Source organism: Solanum stenotomum, chromosome 11, assembly GCF_019186545.1.
Source record: "Solanum stenotomum isolate F172 chromosome 11, ASM1918654v1, whole genome shotgun sequence".
Lineage (NCBI taxonomy): Eukaryota > Viridiplantae > Streptophyta > Magnoliopsida > Solanales > Solanaceae > Solanum > Solanum stenotomum.
In genome coordinates, this window is record NC_064292.1 from 2,572,531 (window position 1) to 2,599,701 (window position 27,171).

At 32.2% G+C, this 27,171-nt stretch overlaps 2 protein-coding genes across 3 annotated transcripts in view; both read right to left on the minus strand.

The window, feature by feature from the left end:
* Window positions 1-821: 821 nt before the first annotated feature.
* On the minus strand, window positions 822-5,726 carry LOC125844196 (FAD-linked sulfhydryl oxidase ERV1). The gene is made up of 6 exons (XM_049523464.1): window positions 5,401-5,726; window positions 3,922-3,999; window positions 3,377-3,424; window positions 2,913-2,977; window positions 1,809-1,886; window positions 822-1,189 (listed from the first exon to the last, which is right to left on the minus strand). The coding sequence occupies exons 1-6, from the start codon at window positions 5,620-5,622 to the stop codon at window positions 1,081-1,083; spliced, it is 600 nt and encodes a 199-aa protein (XP_049379421.1). The 5' UTR covers window positions 5,623-5,726; the 3' UTR covers window positions 822-1,080.
* A 1,028-nt stretch (window positions 5,727-6,754) lies between these two features.
* LOC125844185 (serine/threonine-protein kinase Nek5-like) overlaps window positions 6,755-27,171 on the minus strand; it is a 21,283-nt gene continuing 866 nt past the window's right edge. Inside the window, exons 1-14 of one of the 2 annotated variants that reach the window (XM_049523447.1) lie at window positions 14,306-14,657; window positions 14,141-14,207; window positions 13,063-13,128; window positions 12,924-12,970; window positions 12,805-12,850; window positions 12,510-12,590; window positions 12,375-12,417; window positions 12,222-12,271; window positions 11,475-11,556; window positions 11,131-11,180; window positions 10,115-10,188; window positions 9,565-9,616; window positions 8,919-9,497; window positions 6,755-8,832 (exon numbers count right to left, since the gene is read on the minus strand). In XM_049523447.1, the coding sequence (XP_049379404.1) occupies window positions 7,162-8,832; window positions 8,919-9,497; window positions 9,565-9,616; window positions 10,115-10,188; window positions 11,131-11,180; window positions 11,475-11,556; window positions 12,222-12,271; window positions 12,375-12,417; window positions 12,510-12,590; window positions 12,805-12,850; window positions 12,924-12,970; window positions 13,063-13,128; window positions 14,141-14,207; window positions 14,306-14,403 (3,006 nt within the window). In that variant the 5' untranslated portion in view covers window positions 14,404-14,657 and the 3' untranslated portion in view covers window positions 6,755-7,161. Of the gene's footprint in view, window positions 8,833-8,918; window positions 9,498-9,564; window positions 9,617-10,114; window positions 10,189-11,130; window positions 11,181-11,474; window positions 11,557-12,221; window positions 12,272-12,374; window positions 12,418-12,509; window positions 12,591-12,804; window positions 12,851-12,923; window positions 12,971-13,062; window positions 13,129-14,140; window positions 14,208-14,305; window positions 14,658-27,171 lie in introns of those variants that run through there. The other variant, XM_049523448.1, reaches the window with a different exon arrangement.

Genomic DNA, 27,171 nt, shown 5'->3' on the forward strand with positions numbered 1-27,171 from the left:
GCCATAATTACATAGATAAGCAGCAATTACCAAATGGCTTCAATGAAACATAGATAATTAGATAGTTGAGATTGATGAGAAGGGAATTTGTAGAATATTTCATAATGTTCTTCAAGTTTTTTGCAAGGATGGTCTCTATTTCGGGGTGGTCTTTAATTTTTGGCTTTGTTTCTCATTACATAATGAAATTTCATGAGTTAAAAGTACCCTTAGCTTTTGCCTTGTCTGGCATAAGTTGCATAACATCTAATTCACAAGATATAAATGTTAGGCATAACTTTGTGAATTTTAAAACTGAACTTTTGCCTATTTATGTCGTGGGTTATGTACTGAACTTATGCCTCTAACAACATAACTTCTATTAGAATTACGTGACATAACTTGTGTTGCCTTGTAAGCATAACTTATGTTATATCATGATACAAAAATATTATCTTTACCCTTCAAGGTGGCCCAGTGGTTTGGGCTTGGGACTTCCATGTTGAAGGTCTCAAGTTTGAAACCCCTTGCCAGCGAAAGCAAGGGGTTTGCCTTCTGGGTCGAGCTCGTCACACCGGGCTTGCCTAGTGCGGATTACCTCATTTGCGAGCTATTGCATAGGACCGGGGGTTTTACCCTGTGCGCACCCAAAGGGTAGCGGATGCGGGCGGGTTTCCCTTGTCATAAAAAAATATATATAATCTTTTGCCTCGCGATTTTTTTCTTTCGGATGTCGGGTAATTTTCTGCCACTTTTTTGTTACTTAGAGTGCAGAAAGCCAAAAATGAAAACATCAACACTACTTCAGTCTCTTCCAGGCTTTCAAAGGTTTATAACCAGCATTCAAGAATATAGATACAGATGCCACTTTGCATTGCAGAAAGAAATTTACATTTCTCTGGGAACAGAGGCTTCACCTTGGAAAGGGTTGCCACATCAAGTTTTCAACAATGAAGAGGTATTATAATACATACTGAATGCTCTCAAAGTAAAAAATACGCATCTCGTTTCCTTGGATTGGAGGTTTGAATGATGCAACAAAATCTGGGATCATCTTTTCTTGTATGCCATGTTCCTGATATAAGAGCTTCAATATGTGTGTCAAAACCAAAACTTATCAGTGCCTTGCAAATCACATGCGTGCTGCTCACAGTCAAGCTTGCCCCACCGAGCATCAACCCGGTCACATGGAAATTTAGGCTTGCTCAAACTGTATAGAATTGTTGAAATTTGCTTCAGACATACAGTAATAAGATTATGTATCGGTTTTTAAAAGAGACAGAAGAACTAATCTGATAAAGATAAGTTTTTAAAGACCCATTAAAGAAAAAATTGGGAAGCTGATGAGAATGTCCCATATTGGACAGGAATAAGATCCTGGGACTCCTTTATGGATTGGGCAAACCTCCTCCCTTTGAGCTAGCTATTGGGGTTGAATTAGACCCAAGATTCATTTAACATGGTATTAGAGTTGGGCCATTGGGTCTGATGTGGGGACCCTGGACCATGCGGTGATCATGAATATACCCCCACTTCATGATTGTGAACGCTCCAGTCCGGTCTGTGTCTGGTGTGGGGTGATGTGCATGTCCCACATCAGCCAGGACAAGATCCCACATGATTTTATATGGCTTGGAGCGTTTGGGGTTGAGTCATGCAAGGTCCATTTAACAGTAGCAATTAACTAAAGTAGTTCTGTCACTGGATGAATACTCAACTCCAGAGAATCTTTCTATAATGAACATAAAGGGGATTAGACAAGTTCATTTATCAGCAGAGAGAAGTAAAGGTTATGATTGGTCGGGTTAAAAAAGGGGAAGTCGCAGTACCTTCTATTGACAACATTGTGCACGTGACATAACCATTGTGAAAATTCAGCTTGAGATCCAGCTTGTACAGGATTTGCTCTGTAAAGAACATGAGCAACAAAGTTCATTAACATACAGGAAGAAACTCATTAAGCTTTTTGAGCATTTTTATGGCAGCAGACTAATTGGTTTCTGCCCTTTAATGTCCACCATTGACTCAGTCGCTTGCAACTCATCTCTTTTTTCACTTGACTCTTTATGTACACAGCCACCACCACCACCAGCATACCCAGTGTAATCTCACAACGTGGGGTATGTGGAGGGTAGAATGTAAGCAGACCTGACAGGTACACTTTCCGAAAGACTTCCAACACAGGTAACAGATACCACAGAACATACAAAAGAAAACAAACATAACAAGTACTAGAGGAAGCATCACATATCGTATAGAAAAGGAGACAGTAAACATCAAAGTAAAATGATAACCAAAACACACGACACAATTGGTAGCCACATAAATCACAGGTGAAAACTGCTAATACTGCTGGTACTAAGGGAGAAACAGGTAGGGCGCCAAACTACCCCAAGCCTAACCCGTAGGACAGCGAAAGGTAAAGAAAATGATGGAAAAGGAATTTGTTACGTGTCAGCAAGAACTACGTTTTGGGAGTAAAAGGATAGTTTAATGGTATGATTTTTGTGGAGACAACAATAAAGAATACAATGGAAGTCAGTCACCAAGTGGGCCATCACAAAAAATAATAATTTATAACTAAGTGGCAAATTGTCCATCACAGACTAGGACATATAAAGTTCGGCCGTCGTGCACCTCAGTGTTAGGCGCAAGACACCCACGTGTGTGCATCAGTGTTCGCAAGCAGTAAACTCTGTAGTGCACTCGAAGGTGCTTTGCTTTGCCTTGCCTCGCCCCAAAGCACCCTTGAGGCACGCCCCAATCACATTTTAAAAAATGCACCTAGCAAAGGCTACCACATGGGAATGTTAAGCCAATCCCATACCAAATAAGTTGAACAGTTTTAGAATTGGAAAAAGAACTGGACAATTCTGTAAAAAGAAAATATACCCCATCGCTATTGCTCTCGAGAAAGCTCATAAACTAGGTACCTTAGAACTTCTTTGAAGTGATCTGCACATTCGTTGCAAGGGTACATGCGAGATAATATTGCCATCTGCAGGCAAACAACAAAAGCAATCCTTTAGTTTCTAAAAAGCCTCAATATTTTCTCCAAACCTATGAGCAGAATCCTTATGTGATACGGACCTCAAGGTCATGAAGTATATAATGGAAGAACTTGCAATAAAATGGACGCATCGATGTGTAACACTTCCCATACTGACAGTCACCTTAATTTTGTCTCATTGCTTATGAAAAGCTCAAGAAAAGAACGGAATTTTGTTCCATATGAACTAGGGATAAGGGAAAACTATTCTACCCCTAGATAATCACTATTAGCAGATTTAGCCCTCAACTTTCTAAAGTAGCTCCGTTGACCTAATGTAATATCATCTTTCAAACACAATTTTGAGATCAAGAAAAAACAGTCATTTAGGGTGACTGAGCACCATACCAGTTCTTTCACATCCTTCCTTTGTTGTCTGGTTGGCTTGTCTGGATACTGGAAAAAAGGAACAAGTGAGCTCATGATCATAAAGGTCAACAGGTAAGAAATTTCAATGAGAAATAAGTATTACTTTCGAGCACAAAACGAAAAGAGAACTATGCGGATAAGGATTACCCTGCGGACCATTATTGTATAATTACACTTCCAAAAGACATTTTCTACAACCATGGTGTCCGTGCTTAAAAGACATTTTTATTAACCATCAAGAGCATCAGGTAGACTAAATATATAACAACACTGTAGGATAAAATAAAAACCAGACCATTAATTGTCAAAATAGAAGAATTAATGATCATGATCAAACAATTAGAGGGGTAATAAGTGGTTTCACTTCTCTTAACTATGGTATCGACAAAATTAATGAACATGTTTTATATCTAAATACTGTTCAACTGAAATCCCTTAACAACTTGGGCTAAAATTTCTCATTGCAAGGTTTTTAAAGCTGAGTAGAAAGAGAACTGCTGCTATAGAAAAGATGGATACTTGACCTGAGCTCCAAGTGTGTGAAGAAAAGTCCAAGTAGCTCTTCCAAGCTCTTCTTTAGTCACTGGGCTAGAACTTTTCTCCTGAGAAAGAAAGTTGGTTGGTTAACAATTATGTTCACTAACTATATGTTGAGATTTTCTGTTTTAATTAAAAGGAGTGACACAAATATTATAGCTTACTACATTAAAAAAAATATGTGGTGTGAAAAACAAATGATTAACAACTGAAAACCAAGATATGCTGGGTTACATTATCCTGGTGAATAATGAGCACCTAATGTCTCGATCTTCCAGAACAGTTGCATACCAAAGAGCTAGATGGATAAGAGATCTAGAGCAAATACCTAAGACTAATATTATTTGATGCATCAACTCCCATTTATACAATCTAAGATCAATTGTTGAACAAGATATTCCCAGTCTAAAACAACACCTCTCAACAAAAAAATCAACCGCTGCTAAACATAAATACTCCCCGTGCAGCACCAATGAAGTTGTTACAAATGAAAGAAGTAATAGCTCAAAGTAACCCAATTGCGACAATACATTCACTCCCCCTCTTATACCAAGACTTCTTTAAGAAAGCAATTCAATCACTATGTAGTTGTTGGTGGAAATTGCAAAATCCTCCTGCATTGATATTATCAACTACACCTCAATTCCCGAACATAGTTCAGACCAACTATATAAATTCTCTATATCCGTTCTGCTATATTCAAGCCAACTCCACTTTGACAATGTAGCACACATCCAAGTAGCATGTCGCAACAAATAGTATCCAGAGCAGAGGATAAATCACAGTTAGCTATTTTTATGCTTGCATCTACATACTGCGACACTGCTTTTTTATCCGGCCCTGGAACTGGCTATGCTCTTCATATAGGTAGAGTTCGAAACCCTTCATACGTTTGATTCAAAACAACAACAACATATCCTTGTAATCCCACAAGTGGGGTATAGGGATGGTAGTATGTACGCAGAACTTACCTCTACCTTTGACACAAAAGAAACATTTTTTTTTCTTTTTCCTTAGTACTATCTGGTAAACACTTAGCCTCATCTAGCATATACTACTAGAGAGAACACTGACCCATAAGCAGGGGAGGGTCCGAACTCCGAACCCCCTACAGTGCCAAGTTACACTGTTCATACATGGTTAAAATCCTATTTTTTATGTATATTAGAAATTGAACCGCTTTTGGCTTCTTTGTGTGTTTACTTCTTTCATATTTTGAACCACCCTCTTGAAAACACTAACTCCTCCACTTCAAGGCACCATTGTCAATTCAGGTAAAATAGCTCAAAACCCATTTCATCAATCAAACATATTTCACCAGTACAATTAAAAAGACACCCATATTCTCTATGAGAACTTTCATCAAACACTTGTTGTGCATTATCTGCATACCTCCACAATAACACTAAAACCACAATACCAAACTACAAAAATAATAAAATAAAATTGAAGACCCTTAAAAATACCTTCTTGGGTGATTCAGAATGTTGAAGCAGCATAGTTGAAGCAAGTTGATTCTTGGAAGAAGATGAAGAAGAGAGCAAAGAGAAGGAATGGTGATCATCATTATTATTATGAGATGAATGAACTTTTGGGATTGCACCTATGAACTGAGCAAGTTGGGTTTGGATAGAATTCGATACTTTCTCGTATGTCTTGAACAGAAGCTGTAATGGATTTTCAGACATGGAGGAATTCTTTAACAAGAAAGACAATGTTTTCTCCACAAGTGTTTCACCTCTGTTTTTTTTTTTGTTTTATCCAATTCTTTCTAGAATTTGTGAAAATAAACCAAAAAGTAAGAAAGAAATATCAAAATATTTGCTAGGTTCGAAAATAGTTTCTCTTCCACGAGATAATTATAAGGTTTTTATACCTCTACCTCCAAACTCCACTAGTGAGATTTTACGAAATATGTTATTTTGGTTGGCTTGTTGTAAATATCAAAAGATATATGTGAACTTTGCAAGAATGATCAAATATATCCTTATGTGATAAAAACTAAAAAGAATAAATTAAAATCGATTTTTCACTTTCCGTCAGTCATTTGTGTATTTCTTTAAGCATATATAAGTGGAAGAGATGTTGAAGGCACGCTGAGGCGACTACAGCTGGCCGACATGGGCGTGTAGCGGGCACGTCAACATGCAGTGGGCTATAAATAAATATATTTTTAATGATGATATGTCAAACCTAAATCTCAAAAAGGTTCCATGTAGGTAGCTTATCCTAACATAATCATCATTGGCTGATTACATGACTCGATCTCATAACCTATGCTCTTTAGTAGAGCAAATTGTGAATAGCTCAAAATTTTGCTAAGTTGTACAATTGGAATAGGGATACAAATACATTCATTACTTCTTTTGCAAAATGTTGTCTTTTGGATGGGGCCATTTAAGCATATGCAACAAATTCAAAATACCAAGTATCATCATTTATTACATCAACCTATAAAATTGCAAATTACTTTAAAACATCATTAGTAACAACTACATGATTGAAACAAAATGTTTTGTTTAACAGAATGATCAAGTAGCAAAAGTTAGTGTCATTAACTTGTCAAATCTCCTTGAAACTGTCTCCAAAGTAGGGCATTTTTGAAGGATCCGACACATAATGCAGCAGTCTTTTATAAGAATACGAAAACACAGTAACCAATTCTTCATGAAGCAAAAAGTTCTTCAAGGTAAGTTGACATGGAAAATGTGTAATGTTGCCAACCATATATTCTTACTTCTTACCAAATCAAGAACATTTTCAATCAGATCCTGAGCAAAGAAGGGAAATCAATCTCTAAAACAGAATCAACAACTCGTTAGCATCGTGAAACTATTGATCAACGCACATAGTCATCTACTTATCGTTCTCAATTATGAACGATTGTAGCTGGAGCAGGGTACAAGTACATATATGTAATACATTAGAACTAATTGACTCAAAAGTTTATGCATTGGAAAAACAGCAGAGTACAACATATCAAAATCGCAATAACAGTAAGCAGAAGGTAATGTAAGGAGACATTGTTACATTTTGCGGAATAAAAAATCGTTCAAATCTGTGAGCTCTCTATTTACAGTTACTTGAAAGAAAAAATTGCTAAAATACTATAGGGCAAAAGGATAGTCAAAGAACCTATTTAACTGTTTCCTTTGGAGAACTCAATTGGAAGTTGAAGAGTAGAGAAACACTAGTGAAAGTAATGGACATGTCATCTGCATAATGGATCATGAATTTCTTGCAGAATCATCGAGCATCATTCCTTTCAGACTCTTAGCCAACCAGATAGCTGTCTCCCTTGGCGACACCTTGTCCTTACCGAATGGTTTAAGAACAACAGAGAGCTCTTCTAATCTGTTATTCTCCAGCAAGTCAGCCGATAATTCCAACAGCCCTTCAAGTGCCTCTGCTCTCTGCCTAAAAGATTTTACATCTAATATTTCCTTTACTGGTCGTTCGTCCTCCACAAGTGTTGCATTGGTCTTTGCTGGTTCCGAAGAATCTAATCTTGGACGTGAACAGGTGGGACTGCCCTGGTTTCTTACATCCATTTCCTTATTATGGACACAATTGGATATATTGGATTTAACACTCACTGATCCAGAAGTAGACGATTTGGGAGCAATAGGAGAAGCTAGATTTCTATCAAGCTCATCTCTTACGACATTCATACGTTTTCCAACATCAACATTTCTCTCCACAGTGTCAATCACTGGTTGCTCAATACCCACTCGGAAACTACTGTGTCTTATGACATGTATGACATCATCAAAAGCTGGTTTGAGCTGAGAAGAAGCCGCTTTTTCAAGAATCACATTCTGTGGAACACTTACCTTGTCTGCCAAAAAATTATTTTGGCTGGCTGAAATAGGAGGGGTGGAAGGGGAGGCACTTTCAGTTGTCGAGGGAAAGAGTTCCTTGGTCAAGAACTTGTCATCACCATTGGCTTTTGAAGTAAGGTTAGAGTGGAGCAGATTGTTTTGGCTTGAGGAAACGAGTGGAGTAGTGGGAGAGACACTTGTTGTGGAGGATGACAACGTTGCCATAGACTTGTCAATACCGCAGGATGCTAAACTGGGGTTAGTCAGATGCAAAATATCAGTGGTAGAATCAGGCTTGCTTGTTGTGGAATCACCCTCACAAATAGCAATCTCTATCAAGTGTGGAGATGCAGTATCCATAGCTACGTACGAATTTGATCTCTCATTGCAAGTACCAACGTCCAAACTTTGATGATTCTCCTCAAGCTTTTCAATGGAGCCTGCTTCAGATATCTGGTTATCTTCATGGTTTCCCCTAGAACTATAAGCATTATATGAGTGTGATGATGTAGTAACTGAACACAAAGGTCTTGACCCTATGGTTTCAGTTTCACTAGCTTGTTCATGACTTCCAACCATTTGTTTGGCCAAGTTAATAAAATGATTTGTTGAATCATCACAAAGTTCAAATCCTTGGATCGACACTGAAGAAGAAGCAGAATTGCTGCTCTCTGTTTGCATTCCTTTAGAAGCTCCTGATGAAACCTTTCGAGAATGCAGCATGCTGTTCTTTGTGGCATGTATTTGACAACCACCAGGAGAAGAACCAGGGATCCTTTCGGGGTCTTTCTTTGTGGCATGTATATGATAGCCATCAGGAAAAGTATCAAGAATCCTTTCGGGGTCATGCGAGTTGTCATTTGGACCACACTCTACATCATCGTTCGCAGAATTCAAGGCATCATGACACACTGGCTGTAGCCTTCCAGTAAACGACGGTTGCTTAGTAAATTTAGGAGGTGTTCTCTGTCTGGGCCTTGTAGGTGATCTATCATGCACGACTTGTCTTATAGTGCCAGAGGGAGAGATTTCCCCGTTTCTTGGTTTATTCTTCGAGGTGGACTCAGTGGTAGGAAACTGCAAGGAAAAGGTAATTAAAATATAGATATTATCCGACTAATAGTCAAGCGCTAGTCAAGATAAGAGGATTAAGGACTTGATACCTGATTCTTCAAAGTAGGTGGTGTATGTGCATTAGATTTCGAGATAGGAGTAGGTGAACCTGGTTTTAGGACTTTCGGTGATGCTTCAATGGTAGCTTTGCTCGCACCAGTACCACTAACCTTTGTCTTGCCACCTCTCAAGGGAGAACTATGTTCCCTCGTTTTTCCCTCTTTCAAAGCCAACATAATATTTTTTATAGTTGTGGGTTGCTTAGCTTCTGCATCACATTTTTTCTCGTCATGCAAAATGTTCCTAGAGTCATAGTCCTCTGTGTCGGCCCCATGATGTTCCTCACTAGAATAATGTTGCTCAAAGTCTTCATGATCAACAAAGGCAACATTCGTGTTAGTGCCTTTATGGTCATCATTGCAAGTCATTTCCTGCAAGTTCTCGCTCGACTTTAAACTATCTTTATCACTGCATGAACTGGTACTACTTTGGCTTTCTGCCATATTCTTTCCGGAGTCACGACCAGCAGTGAGAGGTTTTTCAGGAGACCTTAATGGAGGAGGACTAAAGGATGGTCGATACTGATCCACGTAAGGCTGCAAATATAGGTGCTTCAGGAGTTCCGATGCCTGAAAATATTGAGGTCAGACAATGGACATGACATTCCGACAAAAAAATTTAAATTGGTAAGCTTACAGTAGGTCGATGCTCGGGGCTCTTCCTCAGCATTCCTCTAATAACTGTTTTTCTGTGAAAACAATATCCAAATGAAATATAATGACAAACAAGTGCACCATCTCAAATAAGCATGTTACAGAAGAATAGAGCATTCATAATGTCAAGATTGAGGCTCGGATTTGTTGTCTGTTGAAAGTTGATAACTTGAACATGTAACATCTTCCAGAGGGATTATGAGTACACATGATTTCAAATTCTAGTATTTCGAAGTGTTTACATTTGCTTCAAAATGTTAAGAAATTGTCATGTGCCACGAGGAAGGAGAAGATAGACCATTAAGAACAACTTTTTGATAACCGAGAAATCCTCTAGGCTAGTGGTGTACGGTTCAGAATTCGGTGGATAATGGGGCCATTGCAGAACATTAACAGTTACAAGAAAGGAAAGAAGAAAAATTATCTTCTAAAACATGACTAAATATTCACACATAAATTATCAATTAAACACGTATGAGTAGAAGCTTTAGCACAAAGACAAATTATTCTCGCAAAACAAAGGCCTGACTTACAAGGACGGAGAATAACAAGGTGGCAATGGGCCAATGCATGATCTGTTTATTTTGCTTATCAGTCCTGCCATGTCCTGAATCATTATGAAGTGTCAAATTCAGTATAAGTAGCAATAGGTTCTCATTTTGAGGAAACAAACATACAATAAGTAGCATATATATGAAATTGCACTTATTTGCTCCCACAACCAAGACCCATAGCATCATTCAGCATTAACTATTTTCAAGATTATGCCACAGTAAATCATTGATCAATCACGCTGATAGCTTCAATAGTTCACTGAAATTTTGTCTAGTTCAGTGTTTAACCGGTTACTAATTCAATATATGTATAGTAGGCCTCCTTTGCCACAACATTAGTGGCACTCTTCTCAATTTGGGCGCACTCTCGCTTTAAGTAGCTAAAACCTCTAAAATTTTATCCTTTATCATCATGAATTATTCTTTTATTGTCATCACTTCAGTTTGATTTTATCTTAATGTTTTAGTTAGAGATAAGGGCTTAACTTATTAGGAGTCTAAACTGAGTTCTCTATATAAGTATATAAGACAGTTTGCACTTTGATTTGACATCTACTCCCTCTATCCCTATTTATGTTGCACCGTTTGACTTGGCACAAAGTTTAAGAAAGAAAGCAAAACTTTTTGAAATTTGTTGTCTAAAATAAACCTTAGACATTTGTGTAGCTATAAATCATTTCATTAAGGGTAAACGGGGAATTTTAAAGTTAAAATTAACTTTAACTATAGAAAGACGACATTCTTTGCGGGACAGACTTGAAAGGAAGAACATCTCTTCAACAACATAGTTGGAATTTGGATTTACTTTTCACTTGAATTCACTAACTTACAAACGAAACCCCCCATCCCAAGGTCTCTATATATGCAGAGACAGTCATTTAAGCTTCTATTCGTAAATTAATCAATAGAGATAAAATATAAGGTCAGTTTCCCATTTCATTATGTATCCGAGGAATTGAAATGGAGATAATAGAAACAAATTCAAGAAGCCTTACAAATGCTTTAAATGCAGGGCGGTGAGCAGCCATTTCATACATACAGCAGCCTGGTCAAGAAATGAATGGATTCAAGACACAGAAGAAGCCCACAATGACATGTATATATATCAAATAAACACGAGATTATTGCTACAATAAACCAGTGTCCTCAGAGTTGGGAAAGAAGATAACCTTATGAAATGAAAGGTGTGGTAACAGATGACATACATAGGTGAGAGGTTCATATCTTCCAAAAGTTATTGGAAATGAATGTCTACAGAGAACTCCAATACAATTTGGCACCACATTCAAAGTAAGATATAAATGCACTTGAACCAGAATGGAGTAAAGGAGTTACATACCTAAGGACCAAATATCTGATTTAAAACCGTATGGAATATCCGTAAGAAGTTCCGGGCACATGTAATTGGGAGTTCCAACTACCTGGAATATAAAATAACACTATTAGCTTACTGAAACATCTCTTCCACTAGAAGTTTTAGCTTATTTAGTTCCATTAAGTGATATCTTCCATTATTTCTTGTTATTTTTTCTTTAGCCTAGCGGGTGGGGACGGGGGAAGGGATGTAGGCTAGGTCATCCCGAATGTAACACTCCTGAGTGTTCGCATCCTTGGTTCCTGTTTCTCTATGGCTTTGCTAAGTAGGAAAATATTTAGAAACTAAATGCCAGGTTTTATTTAGGCAAAATATAGTTCAGATTGTGCTTAATCATCATGCAAGTTCGTACAGTTGCCCATATCTGATCCAAAATGACACATGTTGGATACAGAGCACATCATCAATAAAATGGATCGGGGTGGAGTAATTCAAAAGAGGTAGAAATAAGATACTGAACTATGATTTCTGAAATGTATCTATGCCAGTAATAAACAATATAAGACATATGAACCAATGCATGTCTCTAGGTCTGCCTTCTGTTAGACTAACTTTTACAATGTAAATAATTAACCAAATGAATTAAACACCAACTTGATTTACCCGTGCCATGCTGTATCCTACATTTCATTTTAAGAATGTAGAAACTAATTTGAGCTACGTAGGTTAGGTGAAAATAACAAAGAAAAGCATCGGGTATCAGCTACATACTGAAGAAGCCAAGTCATCAGCCTTCAACGTTTTCGCAAGGCCAAAATCCCCTGGAGAAAAAAGTAAAAGGGAAAAAAATATGAAGGCCTACATCAGAAAAATCGACTGTATCTATCTTCACTTCAATAAAAGAACAAAAGCATTGGTAGTTACCAAGGCGAACATTGTGTTCCTTGGTCAGAAAGATGTTTGAGCACTGCCACAGAAAGGTGCAGAAATCACCTCAGAAAATAGATTGGAGAGCAAAAAAAATTAAAAAACGATATTAACAGATAATAAGATACGCACTTTAAGGTCACGGTGCAGTACAAAGTTTGAATGCAGATATTCCACTGCCAACAAAATTTGAGTGAACCACTTCAGAAGTTTCTGCATTATGAACATATCTTGAAGGATTAGACACCCGAAAATGGCAACTAACTGAAGTTTATATTACAGCAATAATACATTACCCCAACGAATTGAACAAATTAACTCGTAAATTAGCTATAAACTTGTTTTCCCGTGTCCGTAGTCTACAATCTAGATGTACAATTAACATGTCCCAGAAAAATGATAAAACGAAAATACATTGTCAACATACCTCTTCTGGAAAATATTGCCCATTTGCTTTTTTCATCAGTTCAGCCCTATCAAATGCATTGTTAAACTTAAGTTTAGCAGTTAAATTAATGAAAAATGAGAAGTTAGATAGAGACTTACATATCACCACCTTCGCAATAGCCGGTAACAATGCAAACATAGCAGCCCTACAGTACGATTGACATGAGAGTAAAATAATCACCAATTTCAAGGATATTATAGTCAACTCAGCACTTGAAAACAAAATCAGGCTTCTCACCTTCTCTACCCATGCTTCCTTGAACTCAACAGTATATGGATGTTGAAGACGAGCGATCAATGCCATCTGCCCATCCAAGTTGCAAGAAAATACATGTCAAGAATTTTGAATAGCTATGCATTTACATAAATTTACATAGAGAAGAGAGTCTCATGCACCAAATAAACAATGAGAGCCAAGATGCGAACATATTGAGATGAAAATTGTACATGATAGAGACAAAATGGAGCACAACTAGAAAACATAAGAATTTAGCCACATTTACTTCTTGAAGTTTCACTTATATAAGTTCCCAGTATAGAGTGAATCAAAGATGTATAATCTTTATCAAGTGATATGAAAACACTCTCAAGGGACAACAAGAGCTAGTCAAGAAATCGGGTAAAATCAGAATCGGCAAAAAGATAAAATGCAACTCTGAAACCAAAAGAAACTAGATAAAGGGATTCCAAGAGCATCCCTGGTCCCAAATAGAAGTGAACTTCAAACTCAATAGTTGATGAACATAAACTATTCACGACAAAAAAGCCATCATATTCAAACTTTTAAGCTAAAGAAAATATTTTTAATTTCCAGTACACTCTGCCTGAAATATACTATTCAGGAGAAAAAGCCATCAAACTCAATGATTTAAGCTAGAGACTATCTTCTCTTCTTCCAGCACCAAAATTTCTGTATCCTTATTTAATGGCTTGTTTGGTTCCAAAATCTGCTTATTTTGAAATGTGTCTTTTGTCAGAGGTGCTTTCCAAAAAATAACATCGGAGAGTAGCAATTTGTATTTTGCTAATCCATTTGTTAAACACATTGCTAATATTAGAGCAACAATTTGTGCTTGGCCAAGGTCAAAGAAGTGCTTCTGGAGCAAAACTACTTTCTTCAGTTCTGAAATGCAGCTCTTGCTACTACTCAAAAATACTTACTTTTTTCCTAAAAACTCGGCCAAACAGCTCAACTCAATAAAATAAACACTTTTGACTTCCTCAATAACTTGGCGAAACAGGCTATTAGTAACTCTTGATGCACAAAATGCAAAAACCTCAACCAAATAAAATTGAGAAACAGCACAATGTACTACCTCTTGATGAGCAGATCTCCTGCAACGTTCAGTTTGTCGAGCTAATCGAATCTTCTTGAGCACATACCTATAAATTCAAGATACCACACAAAGAAACAAAATCAATAATACATCAAATTCAAATCTTATAAGCATTTTCAAGAAAAAACCAAACTTTTTAGTTACTTCTTTCTTTCTTGCTTGTGATTAACTAAAATAGCAGCACCAAATGCTCCACGCCCAATCTGTTCCATGATCTCATAATGTTCCATTCTTGACTCCATTACTAAAATCCTAAACTAAACACTTGAATAAATCCAAAAAATAATATGCCAAGAACTCTCAAAAATCAGTCACACTATTTTCTTCATCAGTCAAAACAACTAAAAATTCAATCTTTACAGATCAATCCCATAGACAAGAACAAAATTTTGATACCCTTTAACACAAAACACATAAAGATTGCATTTTTATTCAAGAAATAGATACCCACAAACACAAAACACATAAAGATTGCATTTTTATTCAAGACTTTGATACCCATAAAAACAAAATACATAAAGATTGCATTTTTATTCAAGAATGATAAGTTTGGACTCAAAATAGGCTTTTGGGTATTTGGGAAATCAAATGTAGAAGAACACTTTTTTAGGTGAAAAAAGAAAAAGGGGTGGATCTTCTTAGAGTGAGTGATGTATTGCTCCTTTTTTTTAAAAAAAAAAAATAATTAAAAATCTATATTATTATTATTAGTAGTACTATAGTATTTTGCTTCTTTATTGTTGAAGAAAAGGGGTTGATCTAAAGAAACAGTTGTCACAGTTCTCAGCTCTGAAGAATGCATATGTGGAGTGGAAGAGCATCTATGAATTATTTTTTGATTAATAATTGATACTCAAGCAATTCCAAATTTCCAATAATATGTGATTCACTAGATTTCTTTTTTAGTTTATATTAGAAAGAATAATATTTTTTATATTTAGAAATAATTTAAGTTAAAACTTTTTATTTTATACTATGGTTGTTACTTATTACAACTCCTGTCATTTCATAATATTGTGTTATATATATTATATTAATTTAATTAGTATAATATTTAGATAGATTGTATCGGATCTCATTATATCAGAATATCCTACATTAATAATCTCAAAAATAACTTTTGTAGTATTTTTTAATATAAAAAAAAATAAGATATGAGGTAGATGAAAAAAATTAAAAATTTATCGTTATATTATAAAGAATTTAAAATTATAATTAATGAAATTAAGTAATAATCAAAGTAAATACTATAATTAAAATAATAATACAATATAATAGGTAATAACTATCCAAAGTCCAAACAAGTTGTTAAATGATGTAATTTGTAATGACATAAATATTCATAAATTATTTTAAATTACATTTCTTTTTTAAACTCAACTCGACATTACATAAATTGAGATAAAGAAAATAGTAATAATAAAGTAAAATGTTCTAAGTAATAATTAAAGTTTTTGAAAGATATAGTTTATTAGTTTAATCATGATTAGGGTGGTAGGTTTAGTTGTAAATAAACCAGTACAACCTCCAACTAATTTTTTCTCTCTCTCTACTTTCTCTCTCACACATGCACACAGTTAAACTATTTGTGTCAAAATGAAAAAAAGATTGTTATTTTTGCAACTTATAAATTTGTATCCGGTGATTAATAATGAAAAAATTGTTATAGAGTGATTAATAATTTAAAATCTTGTTGTAGACTAGTTTTTATAAGAATTTGAGTTTTGAATTTTAAGAGCATTTTGTCCTTTCTAACATGGGATTGTTTAGTTCGAGTCTAGATCAATTATTCAAGCTACAAACTGATTAATGAACACTGAATAAAATATATTTTCTTAAAATATTTTTATCTTTAAATAGTTTTTTTTTTTTTTTTATATATCACTAATATACATATTATTATTCTACGTTATATCTCATATGTAAAATGAAAAATAAATTTTGCTAACTTAATGTGAATATTATATAAGGTACATAAAAAAACCTTTAAGTTTAAAACATATACTATTTTAAATTGATATTCTAATAATTGTTTTAACTTATTTTTTAATTGAAAACAGTTTTTCTATTTCTAGAAGGTAGAATATGATCTGAGTTAGTGGCAAGTCAAAAGTTTGATGAAATGTACACAATTTTTCTTGTCAATTGTATTAAAAATGTGTAAAATTAAATATACATTCTTAATAGCTAACATTCTACTCGAATTTTTTGACAAAAAAATATACACCAAACCATCCTACACTTAAGATGACTCCCTTCGTGATCTATATATAATTTATCTTTCTCAGATCTTATTTATAAAATTATATTGAATTTATTATTGTTATAATACATCTTTTGAAATTGAAGCATTCATTAACTTATTGAGTACAATTATAGTTGACTAATAAACTGAATTACTCAAATTATTATTATTATTAACCAAAAAATAAAAAGTATAGAGTTATGCTTTTATGAAATTTGTGTATAACGAGGTGAGTTGGTCAGAAGTCAGAACCATGTGGTTTTTGCTCTCTTAAATGCATCACCATGTGCTCATTCACAAATCTATTTGCCTTTTTTTTAAAAAATAAAATAAAATAGATATTTAAAATATGTTTTGAAATTTGATTAATTTGAATTTGTATTTAAAAAATTGCATTTTAAGATAACATGTTTTTATGAAATGTTATTTCATTTTCATGAGTATAAAAGATGAATAAGTACTTGCTTAAAGATGGAGCCTAAATTTAAAACGGGTAAAATCTAAATTTTCCATAGCTCCTTTTAATTACAATATTTAGTGAATTCATTAATATAAATATGTAATCAAAGTAGTAGTTATTGAGTTCATTCAAATATGTACATAGTATTGTAGCTCTACTCCTATATTTACATTATAAAAAAAATAACGGCAATAACTATGCATATTAATAAAAAGTATTAAAACATTTATCGATATTAGTTAATTATTATTAGATTCAATGTTGCTATATGTTTTAGGAATATTTACAAAGAATGTCAATTGCCTCTAAAAATATATATTTAGTGGCAATTAAGTTACTACAATTAATTAATTACTGTTAAGATCATTTTTGATATATTGTTACCGTAGAAAGCATGAGATGTAATTACTTACTGATGTAATAATGAAATTACTTAAAGTGGACATGCATAATTTAATTGATTTAGGAAGCAATGATATTCATATTAAACATTCCTAAATAATTTTTTTAAAGAAAATCAACCTTTTATTACTCTAATTACTTCTTGGAAATCAACTAATTCATTTTTAAAAAAATGATGTAACTTCCATATCTACTTACAACAAATAATAAAAGAAAGTTAATTTTGGTTGCTTCCATATCTACATAATTAAGGCATATTGAGAGGGACCAGAAAATTTTATTAGAGAAACATGAATTTATATGATGCCCTATTTTTATTTAAAAATATAAAAAATATAAAAAATATTGTTATCGTGTGTCTCATAATTTAATTACCAAATTTGAAAAATTCCATGTAATTATAAGATTTATGTATTAAATTTTGTACCATTTTTGATAAATAAATGACATAGGCAAAGTAATTAGTCATTATTTATGAAATTATTAAATCTATTAACTAAAACCATTCTTACTTTAGCAAAGCCTTTAATTTCTCCCAAGCACTAGGATATAATTGCCTAATGTAAGCACATATGACATATGGTCCTAAAAACCCCAATTAAAAGGATACTCATAGCTACGGGTGATAAATGAGCGGATTAAATTAAATTTAAACGGATCAAGTTAATTTAGTTAATAAATAGATATATTATTGATATTGCCTAAAAGTTGGGTTCAAATGGGCAAACAAGTGGATCAAAACTCAATTTTTTATTCAAAACACATAAAGATTGTTTTTTTATTCAAAACTTTGACACCCATAAACACAAAACACATAAAGATTGCATTTTTATTCAAGACTTTGATACCCATAAACTCAAAACACATAAAGATTGCATTTTTATTCAAGAATGGTAAGATTGAACTCAAAATAGGCTTTTGGGTATTTGAGAAATCAAACGTAGAAGAACACTTTTTAAGGTGAAAAAAGAAAAAGGGGTGGATCTTCTTAGAGTGTGTGATGTATTACTCCTCTTTTTTTAAAAAAAGGAAAAGAAAAAAAAAACAATAATATTATTAGTACTATATAGTATTTTGCTTCTTTATTTTGTTGAAGAAAAGGGGTTGATCTGAAGAAACAGTTGTCACAGTTCTCAGCTCTGATGAATGCATACGTGGAGTGGAAGAGCATCTATGAATTATTTTTTAATTAATAATTGATACTCAAGCAATTCCAAATTTCCAATAATATGTGATTCACTAGATTTCTTTTTTATTTTATATTAGAAAGAATAATATTTTTTATATTTAGAAATAATTTAAGTTTAAACCTTTTATTTTATAAGATGGTTATTACAATTCTTGTCATTTCATAATATTGTGCTATATTATGTTATATTAATTTAATTAGTATAATATTTAGATAGATTGTATCGGATCTCATTATATCAGAATATCCTACATTAATAATCTCAAAAATAACTTTTGTAGTATTTTTTAACATAAAAAAAAATAAGATATGAGGTAGATGAAAAAAATTAAAAATTTATCGTTATATTATAAAGAATTTAAAATTATAATTAATGAAATTAAATAATAATCAAAGTAAATACTATAATTAAAATAATAATACAATATAATAGGTAACAACTATCCAAAGTCCAAACAAGTTGTTAAATGATGTAATATATAATGACATAAATATTCATAAATTATTTTAAATTACATTTCTTTTTTAAACTCAACTCGACATTACATAAATTGAGATAAAGAAAATAGTAAAAATAAAGTAAAATGTTCTAAGTAATAATTAAAGTTTTTGAAAGATATAGTTTATTAGTTTAATCATGATTAGGGTGATAAGTTTAGTTGCAAATAAACCAGTACAACTTCCAACTAATTTTTTCTCTCTCTACTTTCTCTCTCACACATATGAATTTTTTTTTGATATTTTTGCAACTTATAAATTTGTATATGGGGTGATTAATAATGAAAAAAATGTTATACAGTGATTAATAATTTAAAATTTTGTTGTAGAGTAGTTTTATAAGAATTTGAGTTTTGAATTTTAAGAGCATTTTGTCCTTTCTAACATGATTTTTAGTTCTAATCTAGATCAATTATTCTAGCTACAAACTGATTTATGAACACTGAATAAAATATATTTTCTTAAAATATTTTTATCTTAAATAGTTATAAGTTATATACGTTATCTCATATGTAAAATGAAAAATAAATTTTGCTAGCTTAATGTGAATATTAGATAAGGTACATAAAACAATTCTTTAAGTTTAAAACGTACACTATTTTAAATTGATATTCTAATAATTTTTTCAACGTATTTTTTAATTGAAAACAGTTTTTCTATTCCTAGAAGGTAGGAATATGATCTGAATCAATGGGGAAGTCAAAAGTTTGATGAAATGTACACAATTTTTCCTGTCAGTTGTATTAAGAGTGTGCAAAATTAAATATACACTCTTAAAAGCTAACATTCTACTCTATACACTATATAATTTTTTGATAAAAAATATATGTATCAGACCATCCTACGTTTAAGATGACTCCCTTCGTGATCTATATATAAATTATCTTTCTCAGATTTTATTTATAAAATTATACTACTAAATTTATTATTGTTATAATACATCTTTTGAAATTGAAGCATTCATTAACTTATTGAGTACAATTATAGTTGACTAATAAACTGAGTTACTCAAATTATTATTATTATTATTATTAACCAAAAAAATGTATTCTGTTCTGGTTTTATGAAATTTGTGTATAACGAGGTGAGTTGGTCAGAACCATGTGGTTTTTGCTTCTTAAATGCATCACCATTTCCTCATTCACAAATCCATTTGCTTTTTATTTTTTTATTTTTTTATTATTATTTGATATCTAAAATACGCTTTGAAATTTAATTAATTTGAATTTGTATTTAAAAAATTGTACTTTAAAATAACATGTTTTTATCAAATGTTATTTCATTTTCATGAGTAAAAAAGATGAATAAGTACTTACTTAAATGTGGAGCCAAAATTTAAAGTACAATATTTAGTGAATTCATTAATATAAATATGTAATCAAAGTAGTAGTTATTGAGTTCATTCAAATATGTACATTGTATCGTAGCTCTATTTCTATATTTACATTATAAAAAAAAATAGCGGTAATAAATATGCATATTAATAAAAAGTATTAAAATATTTATCGATATTAGTTAATTATTATTAGATCCAATGTTGCTATATGCTTTAGGAATATTTACAAAGAATGTCATTTGCCTCTAAATATATATATATATATATATATATATATATATATAGTGGCAATTAAGTTACTACAGTTAATTAATTACCGTTAATATCATTTTTGATATATTGTTACTGTAGAAAGCATGAGATGTAATTACTTGCTGATGTAATAATGAAATTACTTAAAGTGGACATGCATAATTTAATTGATTTATGAAGCAATGATATTCATATTAAGCATTCCTAAGTAATTTTTTTTTTAAAATCAACCTTTTATTACTCTAATTACTTCTTAGAAATCAACTAATTCATTTTTTTTAAAATGGTGTGATTTCCATATCTACTTACAAATAATAAAAGAAAGTTAATTTTGGTTGCTTCCATATCTACATAATTAAGGCATATTCAGAGGGACCAGAAAATTTTATTAGAGAAACATGAATTTATATGATGCCCTTTTTTATTTAAAAAAAATATTGTTGTTGTGTGTCTCATAATTTAATTACCAAATTTGAAAAATTCCATGTAATTATAAGATTTATGTATTAAATTTTGTACCATTTTTGATAAATAAATGACACAGGCAAAGTAATTAGTCATTATTTATGAAATTATTAAATCTATTAACTAAACCATTCTTACTTTAGCAAAGCCTTTAATTTCTCCCAAGCAATTGGATATAACATACTTATAGCTATTGAACTTCAATAACCCTATAAATATAGTCATTTTTGTAAGTTGCTCTATAATAATTGCCTAATGTAAGCACATAAGACATATGGCCCTAAAAATCCCAATTAAAAGGATGCTCACAGGATGGTAAATGAGCAGATTGAGTTAAATTTGAGTGAATCAAAATAATATAGTTAATAAATGGATAAATTATTGACATTGCCAAAAAGTTGGGTTCAAATGGGCAAAAAAGTGGATCAAAACTCAATCAACTCAATTTTATTACGTTTTAATTGCTTTATTTATTTATTTTCATAATTTTATCATCTGATAAAATTATTACTTTTTATTTGTTATGATTGTATATAACATATCAAATAATAATATGTTTTTTTTTACAAAAAACTTGACAAGATTTACCATGAATCAATTTGTTAAATATCAAATTCCAAAAAATAATCAATCTTAATTATTCAGTATTCAGACTTAGAAGTAACATCTTAATCATTCAAATGATCATTCATATTTAGATGGATTAATCTTAATGAAAATAAACATGGCTTAAACGTAGAAGTAGAGAAAAGGCTTCCTACTAAGAAGTTTTCCTTTTAATGCTCGAACTCGAAATCTTTGATTAAAAATAGTGAAAAAAGTTTTTTAACCAATTTTTTTTTATTCTCTTATTGAAATCTGAAATCTCGAATTAAGAATAAAGAAATCCAAATCATTCCATTGGCACCTTAGTGGTCTATATAAGTGCTAATTAAACACCCCACATGCTCTGACCTCTAATTACAACCATATATATGGTAATCACTAATTGTTTATTAGTTTTATCATTTGCTTTGTATTAATCTTCAAAACAATATATGTCATGTAGATAAGTTTGTCTCCTTTTTTCAGTTTAATAAGGAGTAGACTACAAATATAAATTAAACTTATACTAACAACATGGCAAAAAATAAGGTATTTATTGTACTTATATATATATATATATATATATACACGATACTAAAGTATTAACTAATGTGAGTATTTTAAAAAAAAAATTGAACCAATTTATTATATATAGCATTTGTTTAGCTTTTCGATCTACTCGTTAATTTAGATTTTGTTTAATTAGTTAACCATAATTAAGTGAAATAAGTATATACACAAACACATATTATGTATATATTGATTTTATATAAACATTTGACACAAAAAAGGAACACTTGAATGAAAATGACGAATAAGATTTTTACGTATCACTCTGGTAAGTCAAGCCTTTTTTTTTTCAATTCTGTGTCTGGTATCCACATTAGGGTCCGACAAAATCCATATTTACATCGGGAAGTCCCATATTGGATCCGGAGGATTTGTGCCAGGAAGTCCCACTGGGGTGAAATGCTCCCTAACATAGACGACCCCATATCCAAAGGAACTCGAATTTGGATGAAAGGGTATCTACTTACCGCTCACCACAATCCTTGTTGGTAAGTCGAGCCTTATAGGGATGGGAAGCCCATGGGAGAAGTGGCCGAAGTGCGGAGATACCCTATTTTGGTATCACCATTTAAGCTATACTTACCGCATGTAAAGCTTATAAGTTACTTCAGAATAAATTCAGGTGTACAATATCTGAAGTCAAACTTATCAAAGTCATGTGTCTGAACTTAAGTCATAAATGGTTGAAGTTCAATCCTTTTACCTGATGCTAGTTCAGACAATTTTCTTGATGTTCATGCACACATAATTGATGTTTAATCATTTTTATGTAACTTCAAACATTTTTATCTAAAATTATTCTGAAATAGATATAAATTAGACACATTAAAAAAATATTTAAAATTTGAGTACAACTTAAATAATATGGCCTAGTATGAAATGGTGTGATATTTACCCCAACTCATATGAGTAATGCTGATATGAAACAAGAAGATGGGAACAAGAATATTCAATAATTACCTGGCCCATAAAGGAATGGTGTAATGTTCAATAATTAGGATATTTATGAAAAATAAAAGTTAAATAATAATCAAATATTATATTCAGAGAAAATTGAGAATTGCAAAAAAATAATAAAACAAAAACGGTTAGTTTAGTAAAAATACATTATAAAATGAGTCGTAATGGTGGTGATTAGTAAAGACGTGTGAGATATTCGCCAATAATAATTGTGATTGGCGGAGGCAATTGATAGTGATCGATGGTTATGGTTATGATATTTGATGATAGAGGTGATTGAATATTGGAAAAGATGAAGGCTATAAAGGTAATTGGTGGTTGCGACTAATAATGGAGATGTTGCGACTAATAATGGAGATTGGTGATGAAGGAATTGAAGGTGGTCGGTGCATAACAATGACAAAGGCAGTATTTTTCACTAAGATGATTAAAAAAATGAAGAAAAAGCAAACACATGAAAAAATTGACGAGAGTTCAATATCTACAATATATACATAAAAAAAATGTAATTTTTAATTGTATATAAATTAACAGTAATATAATTTTCCGTCGAAAAAAATTCAAATAAACTCCAACGACTGTACCTAGCTCCGCTCCTTAGTGGTGGTGGAGTCTAAAATGAGTAATAACAAGTGGCCTCTTGATATTTATTCAACTGTATACATGATGAGACATGATATAAAATGACATATACTAGGTACACCAATTCAAGAAAATTAAATTTTATTAATATCTTTTTTGTCGTATCAATTTATGGGATTATATTAATATCTTTTTTTTTTCTTATCAATTTATGGGATGTATTTTAATTNTCATTCTGTCCTGTAGTTTCTCTCTTGTCTTTCTCTTCTTGTCCGTTTTAGTTGGTAGTTTGTGAGTACTTAAATTTATGCAAGAAGCCAGATGACTATTGAAGATAATACAACATAAATCCAAACAGGCAATACCATGTTATGTTGAGCTTATTGCATACTTAAAAACTACAACAATATAACAATTTGATGGAAAAAAAGTAAAAGAGAGTGCTGATGGCTCTTACTTCACAGTTACAACTCATTTCCTCATTTCTTTGGGTCTCTCCTTTTTTTTTTATTGGCATTACTATAGTGGGATTTCAATAAAATGGACTTCATTTTTTAAGCTTCTTATTAACTGCGGGAGTCCCGCTGCCATTAGCCTTCCATGATCTTTACTCTCTTTTATTTGTATATTGCCCTTTGATAAATCAAAGAGATCGCCGAGAGAAATTGATATTACTTAAAAGGCATGGTTAAGTATAAAGCCATATTGAGTTAAAACATTAGATATGGAATCGTATGTTTCTACAATTTGTTCTAGATTGTCACCATTGATGAGAATGTCATCAACATATACCAAGACTTTCTTTGTACTGCAACTCATAGCTCTTAAGTAGTTCTCTTTTTGGATATCGGTTGGGTATATGTCCATTTAATTTAAGGCTTTTNGATTTAGGTATTATGCCTTAGGATTCCTGCTGCTGAATGTTTACTAACATAGACATAAAATTGAAAAAACTTAGTGGAGAGGAAGAAGTTTTTGTTGTCATCAAGCTCCATGCCCTCATTGACAAAACAGTCAACAAGTGCATACACCATACCTTAAATTTCTATTATTCAACAACGTATGTTGATGCTTTTCTATCCATTCATGAACAAATTTTTGAGCAATTAGGTTAGCTTTCCTATTTATTTTGAAATCTACATATTGTGATATGCATTTTGGGAATGTTGGATTGTCATTGACAACAAATCTAGCATATACCTCCAGATGTGTTCTTTGTTTTATTAGTGTTATTTATGCTTCTGTTTAGTTTTTTGGTCTATGAACTGGAGATTTGGGAAATTTACTTCTGCAGGCATCCTTTTGAAGTGATTAGACCTTGCTTCTTCCTTGTTTTGGTATAAATTTCGCGTAAGTAGATAAGCTAACAAGTTGAAGATGCAGCCACTAATGTTTGCATGAGGATAAATTCACATCACACCTCTTGCAGTGCGTACAGCCATATCTGAAGCGAAATGTATAAAATGCCTCATATGGAAACACATCATCTCTTTTTCCCTTATAGATAAGCTTTGCAATGCTTCTGCAGAGTTGGATATAGCTACCTGGTAAACAATTTAAGATTCTGTAGGCTTTAGAAATTTCTAAGGAAAACTAAAATAAATTACAAAATAGATATATAGCATTTCCATTGTAAATTAAGGACAAGTATAATTATTCGCATAAATTTTGTTGTTTATGAAATTCAAAAGAATCGGCTCTTGTTCAGGCTTCCAACAAATCAAGCGAACCAACTGTTTTGGTTGGTAGTTTGTGAGTACTTAAATTTATGCAAGAATCCAGATGACTATCGAAGATAATACAACATAAATCCAAACAGGCAATACCATGTTATGTTGAGCTTATTGCATGGTTAAGAATTGTATAATTGAAGTCGTTATAGTATTAGTTTTCAAAACAATTCACTTGATAACAATATTTTTGAATGATGTATGATCATAATATCAGTTGAATATGTTGCTTCGAGCTTGTATTTTACACATCATACACTTATATTTTAGAAGTATTTATACTAATTAGCATGGTATATACGTGCAACGCACGTGTTCGAAAACTAGTATTATTAAAAGTGGAAAGCTCTTGTCTTCAAAGTTGATTTACCATTTTTCCCTTATACTAAATCATTTTTTATAAAGCTCTTGTCTTCAAAATTGATTTACCATTTTGCCCTTATACTAAATCATTTTTTTATAGACTAATTTTTATTTACACCATAATTAAAAAAAATCTTCAATTAAATTAGTTTTCAATAACATGAACTGAACGGATGATTTGAAAGTGGAGTAATAATACTTTAATAATAACGTTGTGTTCCTTGGTCAGAAAGATGTTTGAGCATTGCCACAGAAAGGTGCAGAAATCACCTCAGAAAATAGATTGGAGAGCAAAAAGAAATTTAAAAACGATATTAACAGATAATAAGATACACACTTTAAGGTCACGGTGTAGTACAAAGTTTGAATGCAGATATTCCACTGCCAACAAAATTTGAGTGAACCACTTCAGAAGTTTCTGCATTATGAACATCTCTGAAGGATTAGACATCCGAAAATGGCAACTAACTGAAGTTTATATTAGAGCAATAATACATTACCCCAACGAATTGAACAAATTAACTCGTAAATTAGCTATAAACTTGTTTACCCGTGTCCGTAGTCTACAATCTAGATGTACAATTAACATGTCCCAGAAAAATGCTAAAACGAAAATACATTGTCAACATACCTCTTCTGGAAAATATTGCCCATTTGCTTTTTTCATCAGTTCAGCCCTATCAAATGCATTGTTAAACTTAAGTTTAGCAGTTTAATTAATGAAAAATGAGAAGTTATATAGAGACTTACATATCACCACCTTCGCAATTGCCGGTAACAATGCAAACATAGCAGCCCTACAGTACGATTGACATGAGAGTAAAATAATCAGCAATTTCAAGGATATTATAGTCAGCTCAGCACTTGAAAACAAAATCAGGCTTCTCACCTTCTCTACCCATGCTTCCTTGAACTCAACAATAAATGGATGTTGAAGACGAGCGATTAGTGCCATCTGCACATCCAAGTTGCAAGAAAATACATGCCAATTTTTTTAAATAGCTATGCATTTACGTAAATTTACATAGAGAAGAGAGTCTCATGCACCAAATAAACAAGAAGAGACAAGATGAGAACATATTGAGATGAAAAATGTACATGATAGAGACAAAATGGAGCACAACTAGAAAACATCAGAATTTAGCCACATTTACTTCTTGAAGTTTCACTTATATAAGTTCCCAGTATAGAGTGAATCAAAGATGTATAATCTTTATCAAGTGATATGAAAACACTCTCAAGGGACAACAAGAGCTAGTCAAGAAATCGAGTAAAATCAGAATCGGCAAAAAGATAAAATTCAACTCTGAAACCAAAAGAAACTAGATAAAGGGATTCCAAGAGCATCCCTGGTCCCAAATAGAAGTGAACTT

What these genes read in the sequence shown, in the direction of transcription:
- LOC125844196 (XM_049523464.1), bottom strand. Translation starts at nt 5,622, where the DNA reads ATGTCTGAAAATCCATTACAGCTTCTGTTCAAGACATACGAGAAAGTA. An exon ending in TTCACACACTTGGAGCTCAG is followed by an intron (nt 3,425 to 3,921) that starts GTCAAGTATCCA and finishes CCTTTTTTCCAG; the next exon opens with TATCCAGACAAGCCAACCAG. An exon ending in CACTTCAAAGAAGTTCTAAG is followed by an intron (nt 1,887 to 2,912) that starts GTACCTAGTTTA and finishes TGTTCTTTACAG; the next exon opens with AGCAAATCCTGTACAAGCTG.